General features: G+C 51.8%; 1 protein-coding gene across 2 annotated transcripts in view; it reads left to right on the top strand.

The window, feature by feature from the left end:
• SLC25A48 (solute carrier family 25 member 48) overlaps positions 1 to 17,870 on the top strand; it is a 44,329-nt gene that overhangs the window by 966 nt on the left and 25,493 nt on the right. The window contains exons 2-4 of one of the 2 annotated variants that reach the window (XM_067731813.1): positions 4,251 to 4,294; positions 7,731 to 7,802; positions 9,786 to 10,044. In XM_067731813.1, the coding sequence (XP_067587914.1) occupies positions 4,251 to 4,294; positions 7,731 to 7,802; positions 9,786 to 10,044 (375 nt within the window). The remainder of the gene's footprint in view (positions 1 to 4,250; positions 4,295 to 7,730; positions 7,803 to 9,785; positions 10,045 to 17,870) is intronic. The other variant, XM_067731814.1, reaches the window with a different exon arrangement.

The raw sequence follows: 17,870 nt of genomic DNA on the forward strand, positions 1-17,870 counted from the left end.
GCTTCTCGCCTGCTGCCGCGACCCCGGGGGAGATTCATCCCGAGCCTGCGATTTGCCTCAAAGTTTGGGTCCGCGGAACTTGATCCTGTAATGATTAAACCAATGGTCAAAGCGGACAGCCAATGGAACGTCCCGGCGCGTACACACCCTTCGGCGCCCTGGTGCGCACTTGAGTCTGGGGACTCTGGGCTCTCAGGAACTCGTGTGTGAGGGTGGCGTTTGACCGCCGCCCGCCCCCGTGCGCGGGATGCGGAGCCCGGCCTGGCGGTCAGGCCGGCCCTTGTGGCGTCCGGCTGCGGGGAGCGGAGCGCAGAGCTGGGAGCCCAGCACCGGCTGCAGGTGTCCGCTGCCAGATAGGAGGAACCCTTCACGTTTTCAGCCACAGCCAACTGTCATGCCTCTCCTCGGGCACTGCTGGGCCCGCCGGTCCCTTCCTACCACTCCTGGAGACGCTCTCTGCTGAGCCTGGGGTGTGTTTGCTTAGGCAATAGTCGCATCCATTGCCTTGCTTCTCCATTATTCTCTTTCCAATAGGTCTATCCCTCCTCTTTGCTCAGCTATTGGGGGGGGGCGGGGGTGAGGGACTTTGCTTATTGTCAGATATAGCCTTTCTTTTGGCTCCATCTAAGAGGACCATCAGAAAAGAGCTGTTGGCGAATGCAGTCCCTCCCCAATGTAAAATCCTGAGACGCTCGCTCAGGTAGAGGCTATGGCTAGCATGTTTGTGCCCCACTAAGTGTTCTAGGTATGGAGACCAGGAGATTTGTAGGAAAGGAAAAAAAAACAAAAAAAGCAACTAACCAGCTAGGATCCCGGGTAGTTCCCCTTCTGGTGGCACCCTCCCACCTCCTAGCAGGAGTCCATGTCTGTCCCCCGCAGGTGACAGGTGGCTGCAGGGCCCCTGCTTCTCACCCTCCCAAGCAAAGGTGATTCCTCTCCCTGGGGGCAGTTCCATTGCACAGGCTCCCTTGGGTAGGGCTGAGACCTGCCTCTCCTAACTTTGCCAGTCAGGGGACTGTGCCCAGGGACCTGCCAGGCACATCCAGACCCTCTTCGGACAACCTTTCAGCCGTCCGGAGGGGGAGGCTTTCCTCGGCTGCCCTTTAAATAGTCAGACCAACTTCAGTAGGGCTGCCAGGGGCTTGGTTTGAGAAATGTCCTGGAGGGTAAGACTGTCAGAGCAGCTCAAAATCTCTGATGACACAGAGACCCTCCCCAACTCACACAGCAAGTAGTGGGTTGTCCTTTATTCTGAGATTGCCCTTACTTTGTTGATGTCAGCATGGTTTTGTTTGTTTTTGTTTTCGCTTCCATGAAATGAACACGAATGTAGTAGCAGTGAATGCTTCATAAGTGTCAGGTGCTGTTTAAATGCTACATGGATACTTTTAAAGCAACTTTATTGAGGTTATTTTACATATCATAAAATCCACTCACTTCAAGTGTACAATTTAGGGATTTTTAGTAATTTTACCAAGTGTTGCAACCATTACCATAAACTAGTTTTAAAACATTTCATCCCCCAGTAAGATCCCTCATGCCCATTTACAATTAAACCCCATCCCCTCCCTCTCTCTCTGGGCAACCACTTTCAGGCTCTATAAATTAGTGTTTTCTGGACACTTTATATAAACAGAATCATACAATATGTGGTCTCATGTCTACGTATATTTCTTTATAGCTCTAATGAGGTAGCTACTATCATTACATCCCCATTTGACAGATGAGGAAATGGATACTCAGAGAAATTCAATGACTTTCCCCAAACCATACATCTAGGATGAACACGAGGATTCCAACCCAGACAGTCTGGTACCAGGGCCATTTTAAGCCCTGTACTCATCTATAGCTGTTTTCTCTCTCAGTGACCTGTCATGATAAACTTTCACCATTACATCCTTCACATTTTGCTTGAAATTTTACTGGTCTGTAATATCCCAAGGTCTGGAAACCACTGACCTGATAATTCTGTTTCTTATCTTGTATCCCTGCTTTCAGATGGGTGGACTAATGAGTGTACAGGGAGATAATGGCCCAAGGCTGGGTCTGGGGCTGCTGCCCTGGGCTGAGGGATACAGCCAGAGCCTGAGGACCAGAGCTCCTTCCTTTCCCCGAAGGGAGGGTTTCCTGTAGAGTGAATGGCCCGGCTTTCCGCCGCCCACCGTCTTTCTGCCTCTGCCCTGTTCTGCGGGAAGGAGGGGTTGAGAGGGGCCTGGAGGTTCTAGACCAAGGGAACATTTGTTCTGGAATAGCTGGTTTCTCTGCCCTGTAGATATCTAATGTTCCAGGACCCCTGGTCTGCCCTACCTGGTGCAGTCACTCCTGCCAGCAGAGACACTGCTTCCTCATCAGCACGATGGGGAATGGGTCTCAGAAGGATGGCTCCTGCTTCAATCTGACAATCATTGCCTTCTGCGGTACGGCCTCAGGGCGGTCTTGCTTGCCTCCAAAATCGTTCTGGCCTTGTGAAGGTGTGTGTGGATGGGCACTTTTCATTGAAAAGATCCAGAGATCCATCACCTTTCCAAAGAGGCCTTCTTAAAAAAAAAATCGTTAGGGATGGCAGCCCCTTTGAGCATCCCGTAAGTGCCAAGCTCTGCTGGTCCTTTACATTTTCTACTTCAGTTCATTCTTAAAATGGAACCGTGAGGTAGGTGCTAATGTTATTCCCACTACACGTGCTACAGGGGAGGCGTAGAAAAGCTAAATAACCTGCAGATACCTGAAAAGTTTCTGGGTTTTCTCTTCATACCCTCCCTCTTTTTTTTTGAGGTGAGATTCACATAACAAAATGAATCATTTGAAAGTATACAATTCAGTGACATTTAGTACATTCACGGTGTTGTGCAACCATCTATCTAGTTCCAAAACATTTTTCTCACGCCCAAAGAAGTTTCTGGACCCATTAAGCAGGTTCCCCCTTTTCCCCTCCTCCAAACCCTGGCGATCACTAACCTGCTCTCTGTCTCTATGGAGTTACCTATTCTGGGTAATTCCTATAAATGGAATCATACAGGATGTGACCTTTTGTGTCTGGCCTCTTTCACTTTGCGTAATGTTTCCCACGTTCATCCACACTGCAGCACGTATCAGTACTTCATCCCTATTTACGTCTAGGAATATTCCATTGTATGGACACACCACATTTTATTTAGCCATTCATCCAGCAGTGGACATTGGGCTGTTTTTGCCTTTTGGCTTTTTTGCATAGTGCTGCTATAAACATGTGTGAACATGTACTTGTTTGAGTGCCTGTTTTCAGTTCTTTTAGGTATATTTCTAACAGTGGAATCCCTGGGTTATAGGGTAATCCTATGTTTAACTTTATAATAAGCCAAACTGTTTTCTACGGCAGCTGCACCATTTTACATTTCCACCACCACATTTCCATATATACAAGTTCCAATTTCTCTATATCATCACGAATACTTGTTATTTTCCTTTCCTTTTCTTTTTTTTTTTTATTATAGCCATCCTAGTGGGTGTGAAGCAGAATCTCACTGTGCTTTTGACTTGCATTTCCCTAATGACCAATAATGTTGAGCATCTTCTCATGTACTTGGCCGTTTGTATATCTTCTTTGGAAAAATGTCTATTCAAGTCCTTTGCCCTTAAAAAAGTTTTTTTTTTTTCTTTTTAGTTGTTAGAGTTCTTTACATATTCTGGATATTTGACCCTTATCAAATGTTCGATTTGCAAATATTCCCCCCCCCTTCTGTAGGTTTCTTTACCTTCCTGAGAGTGTTCTTTTATGCACAAACGTTTTTAATTTTTATGACATCCAATTTATCCAATTTTTCTTATGTTGCTTGTACTTTTGTTGTCATATGTAAGAATCTGTTGCAAATCTCCATTCGTGGAGATTTCCCCCTATATTTTAGCGTATGATTTCTGTAGTTGCAGTGCTTCCATTCAGGTCTTTGGTTTCTTTTAACTTTTGTATATAGTATGAGGTAGAGGTCTATTTATTCTTTTGCATGTGGGTACCCAGTTATCCCAGCACCTTTACCTCCCTTTTTTTAGGGTACTTGTTTCTTGAGGCAGGGCCCAGGTTTTACTCCATTTCCTTGCCTTCCTCCATGCGTGAGCCTGTGCCTAACACACGGGTGGGGGTTGTCCCCTCTGGTGACTGGGCATTGACTGAATAAGTGAATGTAAGTGTCTGAGTCCTCTGTTCTGTCCTAAGAACCAGCCAGTACAAGCGAGGAGTCCAGGGACTGAGTAACCAGGACGTCCTCTTTGATCCACAGGTGCAGCGAGCGTCATCGTCGGCCACCCTCTGGACACAGTCAAGGTACGGTAGCCATGTTGCCATTACCTTTTGGAAAGGGCCTGGAGTGAGTCTGACTCCGGGAATGTGCCTGCTGTTTCTGACCCCCAGAAAGCCACCAGCGCAGGGCAGGCTCTCTGTGCCAGTCCACGGGGGCGGAGCGCTAGGAGGCCCAGTTGGAATGCTCCCCCGTCCTTGCTGGGCAGTGATTTTGTTTTTGTGAAGCTCCATTTCTGCCTCCAGGCTCTCATGAGCTGCAGGGATGGGGCACTGTGAGTGCTCTCCTGCAAGCCTCTATGGAGCGAAGGAACCAGAATCTGGGCCCATAATCTAAGGTTGGGCCATTGGAAAAGATACTCCAGGCACAGAGAACGGCACGGGCAAAGACAGTGAGGTGGGGACACCACCGGGGGGACCGTGCTTTGGAAGGGCCAACACGGCCACTTCTGCTGATGCATCAGGTTTCTGAAAGCAGCTACGGATCAGAATCCAGGACTGGTAGGTCGGCACTCAATCCTTGGAGGCCTTGACCTTCAGGTTAGGACTCTAGACTTAGGTTGGGAATGGGAAGCCGTTATAACTTGACGGAGCCAGCAAAGCCACCTGGCATTGGGGTCATCCACGCTTCTTGTTCTACACGTGTGGAAACTGGCCCAGAAAGGGGAAGGGTGTCACCTCAGGTCATACAACAAATCGAAGCATTGAGGAGTGAGATGTTACAAAGGGACATTCTTTGGGTCCACCCCTACCCCTACCACCTGTCCCCATGGTGACCAGCACTCACAGCTGTACCCTGAGAACGTGGCCGCAAATAGTGCCTCCTCACCCTGACTTCCACATTTGTATCTAACGCTGTGCCAGGATCGTGCACAAAGAGGACCTGCCAGGCCCTTCTCCAGTGGTCACTGTGTCCCTTTTCTCCCCATCTTCCTCCCTGCGTGGCCGTAGGCCCCTCCTCAGTCAGAGCCCAGGCCTGCTCTCTTCCTGATGGGGAGGTCAGCCTATGTGTCTAAATAGTTAAAGGTGCTTCCTGGCCCCTCACACAGGCCCAGCCTTCTGCTCATACCTCAGATGCATCTTGGATGCTTTCTCTGTGCAGGCACTGTGGGGCTGGCAGGGCAGCAGTGGTGGACAAAGCAAGTCCAGTCCTTGCCCCAGCAGGCCTAACAGCCACATTTCTGACCCAGGCAACCAGTGTCTCTCCCTGGTAGAGCATCCTTCCCTCACCTGCAGCTTGGTTAGGGGAGGGTAGAGCTTGTTGGAACCCCCACCCTCATCCCCTGCCCCTGGCACAGGCAAGCCTGGCCGTTCTTTGCCTGGCCACATGTCACCTGTAAAGACCAGGACTCTCCTTCTTTTCTCCACTCTGCCCCCTGAGCCTCTGCAGGGGACCTTTCCTGATACATAAAATCTTGTCTCTGTTCAGCCTGAGAACCTCTCTGCTGAGGGTCCCAGCCTAAAGATGCTGGCTTACATGGCTGGCCTCTGGGTCCAGCCCGGGGCTGTGGCCTGGGGCCCTTGTTTCTCTCCAGAACATCCTCCTTCATTCTGGCTGGCGTTTTCTCTAGAGTTCCTGTTCACTGAGAAGGGTCTGGGCAAGAGCCTCAGAGTCAGAATAACCTGGAGTACAGCTCCAGCCTCCCACATACTCTCCTGTGCCTAGGGCAGAGCACTTAACCTCCCCAAGCCTCGGTTTCCTCATCTGTAAAATGGGAAAAGAGCACCTCCCTGGTGGGGCTGTCATGAGGATTGTCAAGTGGCAGTGAGGATAGAGCAGTGAGCGATCCCCTCCTGAACTGAAGAATACACACATTAGAGTGTGGGGAGGCAGATGAGTGACTTGTTCCTGGTTCCCAGGGTCGCCCCTGGGAGAGCCAATCTAGAAGGATCTGGGCTGCTGACCTGGGTCAAAGACTCATTCCCTGCCTGCAGCTGCCTCACCACAGGTGGGAGAGCCAGCACTGGCTACTTGGTGGCAGTAGAGCTGGGGTCAGAATGCACTGCTGGCTCCAGGCACAGCGGGTGCATTTAAAGTTTATGTTTGATGCAATGTGACCAGGGTTTTCTACTCAGGGCTCAGCTCTCTATAGCCCAGCTAGAGCACTATAAGAGAATAAATTTGCATTGTTTTAAGCCACTGGATTTATCGTAATTTGTTACAGCAGCAATCGGAAACATATACAGGGAATCAGCTTTCTTCTTCTGTGAAGTGGGGATGGTATCCATGCCTCAGAGCATTTGTGGGATTCTGTGAGAAAAGTTCCATAAGATTTCCAGTGTTTTCCCAAGTATGCAGTTGGTGCATACTAAATGCTAGCTCCTGTTGCAATTGGAGTCCTTAGAGGCTTGAGCTGTGCTGCTGGCCTCGGTGGCAGCTTCCTCAAGAGCTGACAGACTTTTGCTCTGGTCTAGACCCAGGGTGAGGGGTGCCCTGGGCTCTTCTGTGGCTTTTCTCAGACCCTCTGCCTGTCTACGGATGCCCCCAGTCACCAGAGCCAGCCTCCATTAGAGGATGCCACAGTTTCACCTTCCGGCCCCTCGGTTAGCCAGTGCAAAGGGCCGAGTGCCACAGCCACGCTCGGCTCCGGGGACGAGAGGGAAATACAAGACGGCCCTGCCCCAGAGGGGGAGCCCAAATAAACCCTAAGTAAACAGACAAACAGATCACATCATTGCAGCATGTAAGCTCAGACCCAAGAGGTGAGCAGAAGCTGGAGAAAGAGCCTTCCAGGGGAGGAAAGCAGGTGGAACGTTCTGGAAGTGAGAAGCAACGGATGCTCCAGGGTCCAGGAACGTGCCGCGTGGCAGGCCCAACGGGTGCGGAGGAAATGACATGCAGGTGGTGAAAGCCACGCTTCTGGGTGCTGGTTAAGGGTGGAATTTATTCTGAGTTTGGTGGGAGGCCACTGGAGAGCTTGAAACAGCAGTGACAAACATTCATCGTTGTTTGGAAAAGATTAGTCTGACTGTTGTGTAGACACAGGCAGAGGAGTTGGGGTGGGCGAAGCAGGAGGCCAGCGAGGGGCCCAGCCCATCATCAGGGTGAGAGATGCAGGGGTTCTGGAGATGAGAAGAGCAGGTTGCTCCTGGGAGTATTTAGGAGGGCAGACTGACGGACAGCAGGTGGGCCAGAGCCACGGGTTAGCTTTTTGTACTCAAGATGCAGCAGCATCATGTGTCCCCACACAAGCGTTGTTTTTGCACACCAAACTGGCCTTTGTTCTTCTCTCAGACCGAGGGGATTCCTGCTGCATTCAGCAAGGTGAGAACGGGACTTGGTGCAGGGAGAGGATGCAAGGCCAGCCAGGCCGGGACTGAAGTCCAGGCCTCCTTCCTGACGGGGTCACTGGGGCAGGGCCTTCCCTTCTCTGGGCTTCAGTGCTGGGAGCCCAGCGCCGTGAGGGAGGTGGGGATGTAACCTGTCTCCGGCTGGCCCTCACGCCCTTGCCTTTCTCCGCAGGCTCGCCTGCAGGCCGGCACTGGCTACGGGAGCACCCTTAGCTGCATCCGCACTGTGTACAGGAGGGAGAGTGTAAGTGCTCCCGGGGTGGGGTCTCCTCCTGGGGACCGAGGTCACAGCCCCTCACACCGGCACGCCCAGCAGGAGGCCTGTTTATTCCGCTCATCACCTTCGGCTCAATTTTCTCTCTTCATCTCACACCATCCTCAAATATTATGTGTTACCTAAACTTAACCCTGCCCCCAAGTGGGATGTTATTGAGGAAAAAAACTGGTTTGGCGTCACCTCTCTGGAGAAATTCGGAGGTATTTAGAACCACAATGTGGAAAATTCCTACAAAAACAGGAGGACCTGCCAGGTTTTCAAAACCTAATGTGTGGCGGTAAACCATGTGTTCACAGGCTCCCTTTATCCCAGCATGGGGCGGCGGGTGCGGGGAGCAGGCTCTTCTGATCCCAGACACCCCGAACGGGCTTGCACCCCAGGTCGCTCCAGACCATGGACCCAGGGGTTTTCTCTGCGAAGGGGAAATTCTGAATAGCATTTTGTAGAAGAAGCATCAGGTGACCTTCTTGAGAATGAGTATGTGCTTTTGGAAGACTCCAAGGCTCCTCCTTGGGGAATTTAAAATAAATTTTAAAATTTAGAATGAAATGACCTGTTGGTTTAAAGAAATAGTCGGGTGTAAGCCCTGTGGCAGCCCTGGGCTTCTCCTTGAGTCACTGGAAATGTGGCCCCGTTATTGACTGCTGTCCCCGCCCAGGCTCCATCCTAGGAAGTGCCCTGGAGCTCGGGAGCCTCCTGCCTGCACCTGGAGGTTCTTCTCTTCAGTCAGAATATGTCTTGTGTCCTGGTGTTGTTCTGACTCTCTTGATCGTCTGCTTTAAAATCAGGGGGAGTGCTGTAAACCCAGCACTCGTTGCTCTGGGGTAATGTTGTCCGATTCCTGTGTCCCCTGAACGGCAGCTGTTGAGCCTCCTTTTTGGCACATGTTCTCCGCAGTGTCTGCCAGCCTGCATCTCCGCTCTGGGGTTTCTGTGGGGACTGTGGGTGTTCCTCTGACACACAGCAGCTCAGAGCTAAGTGATGTCTCAAGTTATCTGAGGGACCTTGTTGTAGAGGAAGAGGCTGAAGCATGGTACGTGCGTGCATATGTGTTTGCATGCACATGCGTGTGTGGACGCCTGTGTGAGGAGGTGTCCTGCCCCTTGCAAACAGGGGGCATGCGTTCAGGTCGGGATTAGTGGGTTTGAGCACAGCCTGGAGTTTTTACAATGGCTTCCTGGTGCTTCTTCATCTTTGGTGCCATGTGTGCTGCACTGACTCCTCGAAGAGCCTGTGGAATCTTCCAGGTTCAGTGGAGCATCTGTGGTGTTTGCTGAGAACGCAGTGTGTATGGACAGAAGCCACATCGTGCTGTTCATCCGGGAACTCCCCCTCTGGCTTTTTTCCAATAGACTCCCATGCTCGGGGCACCCAGCTACATGCTGGCCCAGGTGCCCCTGGGATGCTGGGGGACCCTTCTTACCCCATCACTACAGGCTTAGCACATTATATTTTAATTGCCTGTCAGTTTGTCTGGGTCCCCCCTCCCCTGCCCCCAGACTGTGAGCTCAGTGAGAGCGGAGATTGTGTCTTTCTTGTTGTCCTCCAGGGCCTGGCACGTGCCCAGAGAATGCTTTTGTTGGAGTGACACATGAGGAAAGAGTGTGTGGTGCTTGGTAAGCCCACTACCCACTGGGGCTCCATGGGCTGCCCTCAGCCACAGCCCAAGAACACTGCCACTCCAGTGACAAATGCAGGTTCCAGGCCCAGCACATCACGGCTCAGGAACCAAAGCTTCATGCAGAAGCCGGTTCCTCCTCGGGTTAAGGATGCTCTCGCCCTCCCCTGTCTCTCCCCTCACATCAGCATCCTCTTTTATTCTTTCCACCAACGTACTGGTTTGCTTCTCCTATGGTGTCTCCCCTGCCAGCCCGCAGGCTCCAGGAGGGCAAGGTCTCTGCCAAGGGCAGCATAGGCCCTCATGCTTCCTCCCCCTGGGTCTCCCCACAGGTGTTTGGCTTCTTCAAGGGCATGGCCTTCCCCCTCACCAGCATCGCTGTCTACAACTCAGTGGTGTTTGGGGTCTTCAGCAACACACAGAGGTTCCTCAGCCACCACCGGTGCCAGGAGCCCGAGGCCGGCTCACCCCGCGTGCTGTCTGACCTGCTCCTGGCCAGCATGGTGGCTGGCGTGGTCTCTGTGGGGCTGGGTGCGCCCGTGGACCTCATCAAGATCCGGCTGCAGATGCAAACACAGCCATTTCGGGAAGGTAAGCGGCCAGGGGAAGTGGGCTGGTGTCTGGGGACCTGTGACCCTTTCCTGGTTTCCCAGGTCTGGGATTTGATTAATAATCTTTTTATGGAGCAGGGCATCTATGTTGAATCATTTTATCTGTAGTGGTAACTCTCACTGGTTAAGGATTTTCTACGCGCCCGGTGCCTGCAAAGAGCCCCGCATGGGTTCTCTTAATTCGTCTTCAGCACAATTCTCTGAGGCAGGTGCTGTGATTTTTTCCATTTTACAGATGAGAAAACTGAAGTTCCCAGAGGTTAAGATGCTTATTCAAGGACACACAGTTAATGACTGGGCAGTCAGGACCAGCTACATAACTTGCAGCCCCCCAGGGTGAAATGAAAATGCGATCTTTTGATCACAAATTAGTAAGAATTTTAAAAGGGCGACAGCAGAGCATTGAGGGGCCCTGTGTGACTGCCCAGGTCTCAGACCCACACCTGCCCCCCCCACACCAGGGAGTGCAGCCAGGGAGGCCTCAAGCTGAACTGGCTGCAGGGCCATGAAGCGGGCCGCCCCTCCCTCACCCTTGGTGTTCCATTAGAGCTTCATTTCTTTTTTTCTTTTTTTTTTTTTTTTGCGGTACGCGGGGCTCTCACTGTTGTGGCCTCTCCCGTTGCGGAGCATAGGCTCCAGACGTGCAGGCTCAGCGGCCATGGCTCACGGGCCCAGCCGCTCCGCGGCATGTGGGATCTTCCCGGACCGGGACATGAACCCGTGTCCCCTGCATCGGCAGGCAGACTCTCAACAACTGCGCCACCAGGGAAGCCCAGAGCTTCATTTCTTATGTGCTGCGTAGCTACTCCTGCGCCGCGAGCTGGAGCTCTCATCTCCTCCCTGCTGGGAAAGAGGTTTCTGACTCCTCCTGGAGCAGTTTTGATAAAGGAGGATGGAAAGAGTGGGAAGGTACTTGCTGTGCAGAGTAGATAGCGCCAGCTCCAGAGGAGGGATGAGCTGGGGGTCTTGGACAAATTTCAGTACCTTGGGGTTTGGTCCTTGGCTCTCATTTTACTCTGTCTCCTCAGGGAAGATATTATCCCTTCCTGGGCCTCAGTCTCTTTTCTGTATAATGGAAGGATTGCATCCCAGGTCCCTCCTTCACCTCAGATATATACCTGACAGACCTCATGGGTAAGACCCCTCTCCTCGGCAGCCTCCTGAACGGCCTCCGTGTGAACCCTCTGCCCACAGAGGCGGGGGGGTCGGCTCTGCCCCATGGCTGAAGCCCCAAAAGCTCGCTCAGGAGCATCCCAGGCCAGTGCCTCTCCTGCCCCCAACCCAGGTTCCTCGATTCAGCCTGCACTCCCTGCTCAGCCGGGGAGGGGTCTAGGGCAGGTCTGCACACACTCTGAGCACAATGCTAATACTCCTCACAGGGGTCCCTGCTACCCCAAGAACATGAGTCACACCTGCTGGATGCTCAGGGCCCCTGTCAGCATGAGGGGAGATGCAGGGCGACAAGCGGGTTGGCTCACCCAGAGGGTCACAGAGCATACTCCCATGGGGGCCGCCCAGGGAGACACGGGGCAGGCAGGTCCTTACCTCCATCCATCTGACATACTGAATCGTGTCTTGGTACAGCTCAGTTTGACCAAAGAGGTCACACCTCTGAGAAGAGTTTGGAGCTCGCTGATCTGGTCCTATCCCAGAGGCAAAAGCAAAGATGTAGAGAGATGAAGGGCGTCGTGGACAGGCCTAGGACCCAGGAGTCCTGGCCCCCAGGCTGGTTTTTTGCGCTGTCCTGTCTACTTCCAAAAAGCTGTGTTAGTCTAGGGTGCAGAGGAAATCTCTCCATAAGCCGTAAAGCTCTTTGGGGTCCAGATGTTGCAAGAGTCTCGGTGATGAGGCTCCTGGGGGCAGCCCCACCTCCTTCACAACCAGGGCACCTTGTCCATGGAAGGGGAAGAGAGAGGAGTAGGCATGCTTTGTACGTGTGAGGGGGCCCTCAGCCAGCCTAGACACCAAGGAAGGTGTTTCTCAATAAATGCCGGGACGTTTGGAGGCAAGTTAATGGGTAAACTTTCTTCACCGTGTTTGCTTCCATTCTCTGTTCTGTCCTCGCCCACCTACACTTTTCCTGCAGAGGGTTCTAGAATGGTGGCTGACTTGGCAGGCTAAGGCCTGAGCTGCAGGGGTCCTGAGGCCAGGCTAGAAGCCTCCGGAGACTGGAGGAAGGATAGGAGCAGAACAGCCAGGGCAGGAGCCTCACTTTTAGGGAGCTGAGCAGCCTCCATGAGCAGCTGCCTAAGTGTTCATCGTGTCCTGACACTGTGTTAAGCGCTGTGTGTGCATCATCTCATTTAATATCCACCCGACAGTGGGAGGTCAGCATGACTGTTAGCCCTGTTCATCTACCCAACGCACAATAGTTATGTACCTGCTGTGTGCCAGGCTCAGGGCTAGGTGCTGGGGACACAGCGATGAACAGAAGGCTCCGTGCCTCTTGTAGTGCTCTGTCCAGCAGACGGGCAGACAGGAATTGGGCCACTCCAAATAGGGTGGGTGGCAGGGAGTGGGTTGGGCTCTCAGCCAGGCTGGGGGTCAGGAAGGGCTCCGGGGCAGGTGGTGGGAGGGGTGGAAGGAGAGCGTAGAGGTCAGGACGGTACACCTGGTTAGGACAGCACCGAGGGCCACCCATGCCTGCTCTTCTGGGCCATGGGAGTCTGAGGCACAGCCCACCTGGGCTGGGACTCTCTAGAACTGCCCGTCCAGGAAGTCGGGACACTTCTGGAGCCTTGTTTCCTGGAGAAGCCCGCTGAGCAGGGAGAACATGGGGATGGTGTGCCCCCCCCCCCCCAGCATCTGGGCGGGAGGTGGTTCCGTGACCCTACTCCTGTCCAGACGGGACCATGGCCTCAGGCTGTAAGTTCATCCGCGTGGCGCAAGAAGGAAACCGGTTCTTAAGTAAACCGCTTGAGGCAGCGACAGAAAACGAAAATGTGTTTGTTCTGTCTTCCCCAGTGTGTGCCAGGAAGCTGATCTTTGGGGAGCTCAGGGAAGGCTCTTAATAAGAGACCAAGGGAGGTCCTGCACACAGATTTTTCTCAGCCCTGCAAAGCTCCAAGTCATTAGTGCCTGATCCCAGGGGCTTAGCTGGCAGTGCGGACACAAAACGGTTGACCTGAGTGGGCGGAGGGAAGGTAGAAACCGAGACTGGAGGGTCCGCCTCAGCTGTGCCCCTAGAGCCTCTGATCTGGACTAACCCAGAAGAGTCACAGCCATGGGGGCCGAGCAGCCAGTATTTACTTAGCCCTCACCACGTGCCAGGCACTGTGCGAAGAACTTGGTGTGTGTTTAATCTTCACGGCAACCCAATTCCTAGACATTTACAAAGGGGAGACTGAGGCACAGAGAGATTCCATCACCCGCCTGAGGTCACTGCCCTAGTGGAAGGTGGAGCTGGGATACAGACCCAGGCAACTGACTCAGAGCCCACTGAAGCTGTTTCTGCTTCTCATCCGCGTGGCGCAAGAAGGAAACCGGTTCTTAAGTAAACCGCTTGAGGCAGCGACAGAAAACGAAAATGTGTTTGTTCTGTCTTCCCCAGTGTGTGCCAGGAAGCTGATCTTTGGGGAGCTCAGGGAAGGCTCTTAATAAGAGACCAAGGGAGGTCCTGCACACAGATTTTTCTCAGCCCTGCAAAGCTCCAAGTCATTAGCGCCTGATCCCAGGGGCTTAGCTGGCAGTGCGGACACAAAACGGTTGACCTGAGTGGGCGGAGGGAAGGTAGAAACCGAGACTGGAGGGTCCGCCTCAGCTGTGCCCCTAGAGCCTCTGATCTGGACTAACCCAGAAGAGTCACAGCCATGGGGGCCGAGCAGCCAGTATTTACTTAGCCCTCACCACGTGCCAGGCACTGTGCGAAGAACTTGGTGTGTGTTTAATCTTCACGGCAACCCAATTCCTAGACATTTACAAAGGGGAGACTGAGGCACAGAGAGATTCCATCACCCGCCTGAGGTCACTGCCCTAGTGGAAGGTGGAGCTGGGATACAGACCCAGGCAACTGACTCAGAGCCCACTGAAGCTGTTTCTGCTTCTCATCCGCGTGGCGCAAGAAGGAAACCGGTTCTTAAGTAAACCGCTTGAGACAGCGACAGAAAACGAAAATGTGTTTGTTCTGTCTTCCCCAGTGTGTGCCAGGAAGCTGATCTTTGGGGAGCTCAGGGAAGGCTCTTAATAAGAGACCAAGGGAGGTCCTGCACACAGATTTTTCTCAGCCCTGCAAAGCTCCAAGTCATTAGCGCCTGATCCCAGGGGCTTAGCTGGCAGTGCGGACACAAAACGGTTGACCTGAGTGGGCGGAGGGAAGGTAGAAACCGAGACTGGAGGGTCCGCCTCAGCTGTGCCCCTAGAGCCTCTGATCTGGACTAACCCAGAAGAGTCACAGCCATGGGGGCCGAGCAGCCAGTATTTACTTAGCCCTCACCACGTGCCAGGCACTGTGCGAAGAACTTGGTGTGTGTTTAATCTTCACGGCAACCCAATTCCTAGACATTTACAAAGAGGAGACTGAGGCACAGAGAGATTCCATCACCCGCCTGAGGTCACTGCCCTAGTGGAAGGTGGAGCTGGGATACAGACCCAGGCAACTGACTCAGAGCCCACTGAAGCTGTTTCTGCTTCTGCCCCAGGGTTCTGTAGAAGCTGAGGCTACAACAACTTTGGTAATATCTGGGCCTTTGCACAAAATCATCATGTACAAAACCAGTTGCAAACTTTGCGGGAGGAAAGGGGACTTGGAGGATGTCTCCAAAATGACAGTGTTCAAGTAGTGGACATAGCTTGTGGGCTTCGAGGGATGGGTCTGAATTCTGTGGCTTTGGGCAGCTCCGCTCTGCGTGGCCCACTCTTCCTTACCTTCCCCTGTCCCCCAGATGCATGGGGAAAGGGCTTTGGCGACTACAGGTGCTGGTCAGGATCAACTATTGGGGATAAAGCATGGGAGGCAGGCAGTGGGTCATCAGGCAGTACTTTCTGCCAGGAATCTCTCCAGAAGATGAGGAAGGGTGTAGTTATCTTTCACTTGTTCCTCGGGAACCCTCTTGGCCAGAGATAGAAAACTCAAAGACTCGCTGGGACCAGGGAGGTAACATAAGTAAGCACAGGTACCTGGAAAATGTACCCTTTTCCATTTTTTGGACACCTACAGCCCTCCTAACCTGTGTTTCGTTTTTCCTCTTTTTATTGAAACACAGAACATACTTCACTTTCCATATCACTCTGCTGTTAGAAACACAGCAGTTCAAGCACATGTGTCAGCCTTGGTTCTGGGAAGGCAGTCGGGAGTGGTGCGCACAGTTGCAAGCTGCCCAGATCCTGTGGGAGGGGTGGCTGCAACCCGGCTCTGGCTGACTGTTGCCATGTGGCCTGGATCTTCTTTTTAAGAGAAGGCAGAAAGCTAGATTTTCCCAGGATCTTCCAACTGGAAATTGTCAGATAATTCAAGTAAAAACAAAACCAAACACAAACCAATGTAACACCATGCAGCCGAAAGCACAGTGTGGGCTGGACAGTGTGGGGCTGTGGTTGGCTGCGAGCTTGTGGTCTCTGCTCTGAGTCAGGCCCGCTCTCCCTGATAACTGGGCTGAGATGGGTAATTGCAGGCTACCCTGTGCAGGGCTTGTGGGATTGCTCATGGCTTGTGGCTTTACCCCAGAATTGCCAGTCCACTTCCCCGGGTGGTGACAACGGGCTATGAGAGACTACGCCACGTTGGAGACGTGCAAATATAAAGCCATTGAGTTCATCCTCACTGTCTGAATGTGGAGGGAGAAAGCGCCCACCCACCCAAATACAGTCACCGTTAACACATTAATATGTTTCCTTTTTCTGTTCTATATGCATGGATTAAATGTTTTAAGAGGTTGTACTAATGTTATATAGACAGTTTCACATCCTGTTCTTAATTCAACGTAAAACAGAAGCATCTTCCATGTTACTAAAATAGAATTATAAAATTAAAATAGATGGATAATATTTAAAATAGATGTACAATATTCCATCAAATAAACACACGCACACACACACACACGCACACACACACTTTGAGAGGGATGATACAGTGTAGTGAGAATTCAGTTTCTGGAGTTAGGCCACCTGTTTCTAATCTTACCCCCACCTGTTGTCGCCAAGCCTCAGTTTACTCATATGCATAAAAGACGTAACAGGAGTAGCTCCTTCATAACTGGGATGGGATGGGATAACATGTAACACAGGAAGATCTTAGCACAATGTCTGGTACGTTGAAAACACGAAATAAATGTTAGCTATGCAACTAAACTTATTAGTTAGAAGTCTTCCTACTAGTGAACATTTAGGTTGTTTACAGATTTTCCTCTTCTAAAAATAGTGATGTGATCAGCAAATTTGTCCATAAAGAGTTGCCTTCATTTACAGTCATTTCCCCAAATGTGTGGGCTCTTTGATTCGTGACTGGGCCAAAGAGTACAGTCATTTTTAAGATTCTTGGTGCATATTGTGAAATTTGTTATACAGAGGGGTTTTACCAAATTACATAGGCAGTTGCTAAAGTTTAAAGGGAGTGTCCGTTGGGCGCTGCCTACCAGTACATGCTAGACGGCAGTTATCCTCGTGAAAACTCTTCCAACTTCACGGAGGTTTTCTCCTGGGGCCTCTGTCATTTGGCCTGAACTAATTCAGGTCTGGCCTTGACAGTAAGGTGCCTGTAAAGGTGCCGTTTTCAAGTTATCATTACCCTTCGCCCAGGCATGAGCCTCACTAGGCACCCTGCTGGGCCCGAGCTGGAATTCAGGGGTGAGGTCCCTCTGCTGCCTGGGCCAAGTCACATCCTGGAGCCCGGTGGCCAATGACATTCACTCCTCCCCCATCTGGGAGCTTTCAGGTCTGTGTTTTCATTAAGAGCCTAATTAATGTGCAGATCACAAAGCCCCCAACACCACAGGAGGCCAGAGTTTGCGGAATCAGAGGGCTCAGCATTAACTCTGTGCTGACCATCATAGTAATTTCACCAGGCCCAGCTGGAGGCAAAGGGCTGAGGGTTACACTTGATTGAATTCACTCTTTGATTCATTCATTCACTAGTGTTTCCCGAGGCCCTGCTCTGAGCCAAGCAGAGTAGGTAAACCAGGTATCAGACACGCACAGCCCCTGCCTTCATAGAGCACTCAGTCTGGTGGGGAATCAGCTGTGCACCAGAATGAGAAGGGCCCCAGGAAGGCTCTGGAACCTCAGAATCTGGCTCTGCAGACCAGGAAGGCTCCAGAGAGGAAGTGGCTATTCATTGGGTGTTTGAATACTGGCTAGGATTTGGAGGTGGGGATGTAGGGAGGGAGAGCTGTTTCAGACTGAGAAACGATGTAAAGAAAGAGTCAGTGGCAAGGGACTTCCCTGGTGGTCCAGTGGTTAAGACTTCACCTTCCAGTGCAGGGGGTGCGGGTTCGATCCCTGGTCGGGGAGCTAAGATCCCACATGTCTTGCAACCAAAAAGCCAAAACATAAAACAGAAGCAATATTGTAACAAATTCAATAAAGGCTTTAAAACTGGTCCACATTTGAAGTGAGAGAGTGGCATGGACTTATATATACTACTAAATGTAAAATAGACAGCTAGTGGGAAGCAGCCATATAGCACAGGGAGATCAGCTCAGTGCTTTGCGACCACCTAGAGGGGCAGGATAGGGAGGGTGGGAGGGAGATGCAAGAAGGAGGAGAGATGGGGATATATGTGTATGTATGGCTGATTCACTTTGTTATAAAGCAGAAACTAACACACCATTGTAAAGCAATTATACTGCAATAAAGATGCTAAAAAAAAGTGGT

The sequence above is a fragment of the Pseudorca crassidens genome, chromosome 3 (genome assembly GCF_039906515.1).
Source record: "Pseudorca crassidens isolate mPseCra1 chromosome 3, mPseCra1.hap1, whole genome shotgun sequence".
Taxonomy (NCBI): Eukaryota; Metazoa; Chordata; class Mammalia; order Artiodactyla; family Delphinidae; genus Pseudorca; species Pseudorca crassidens.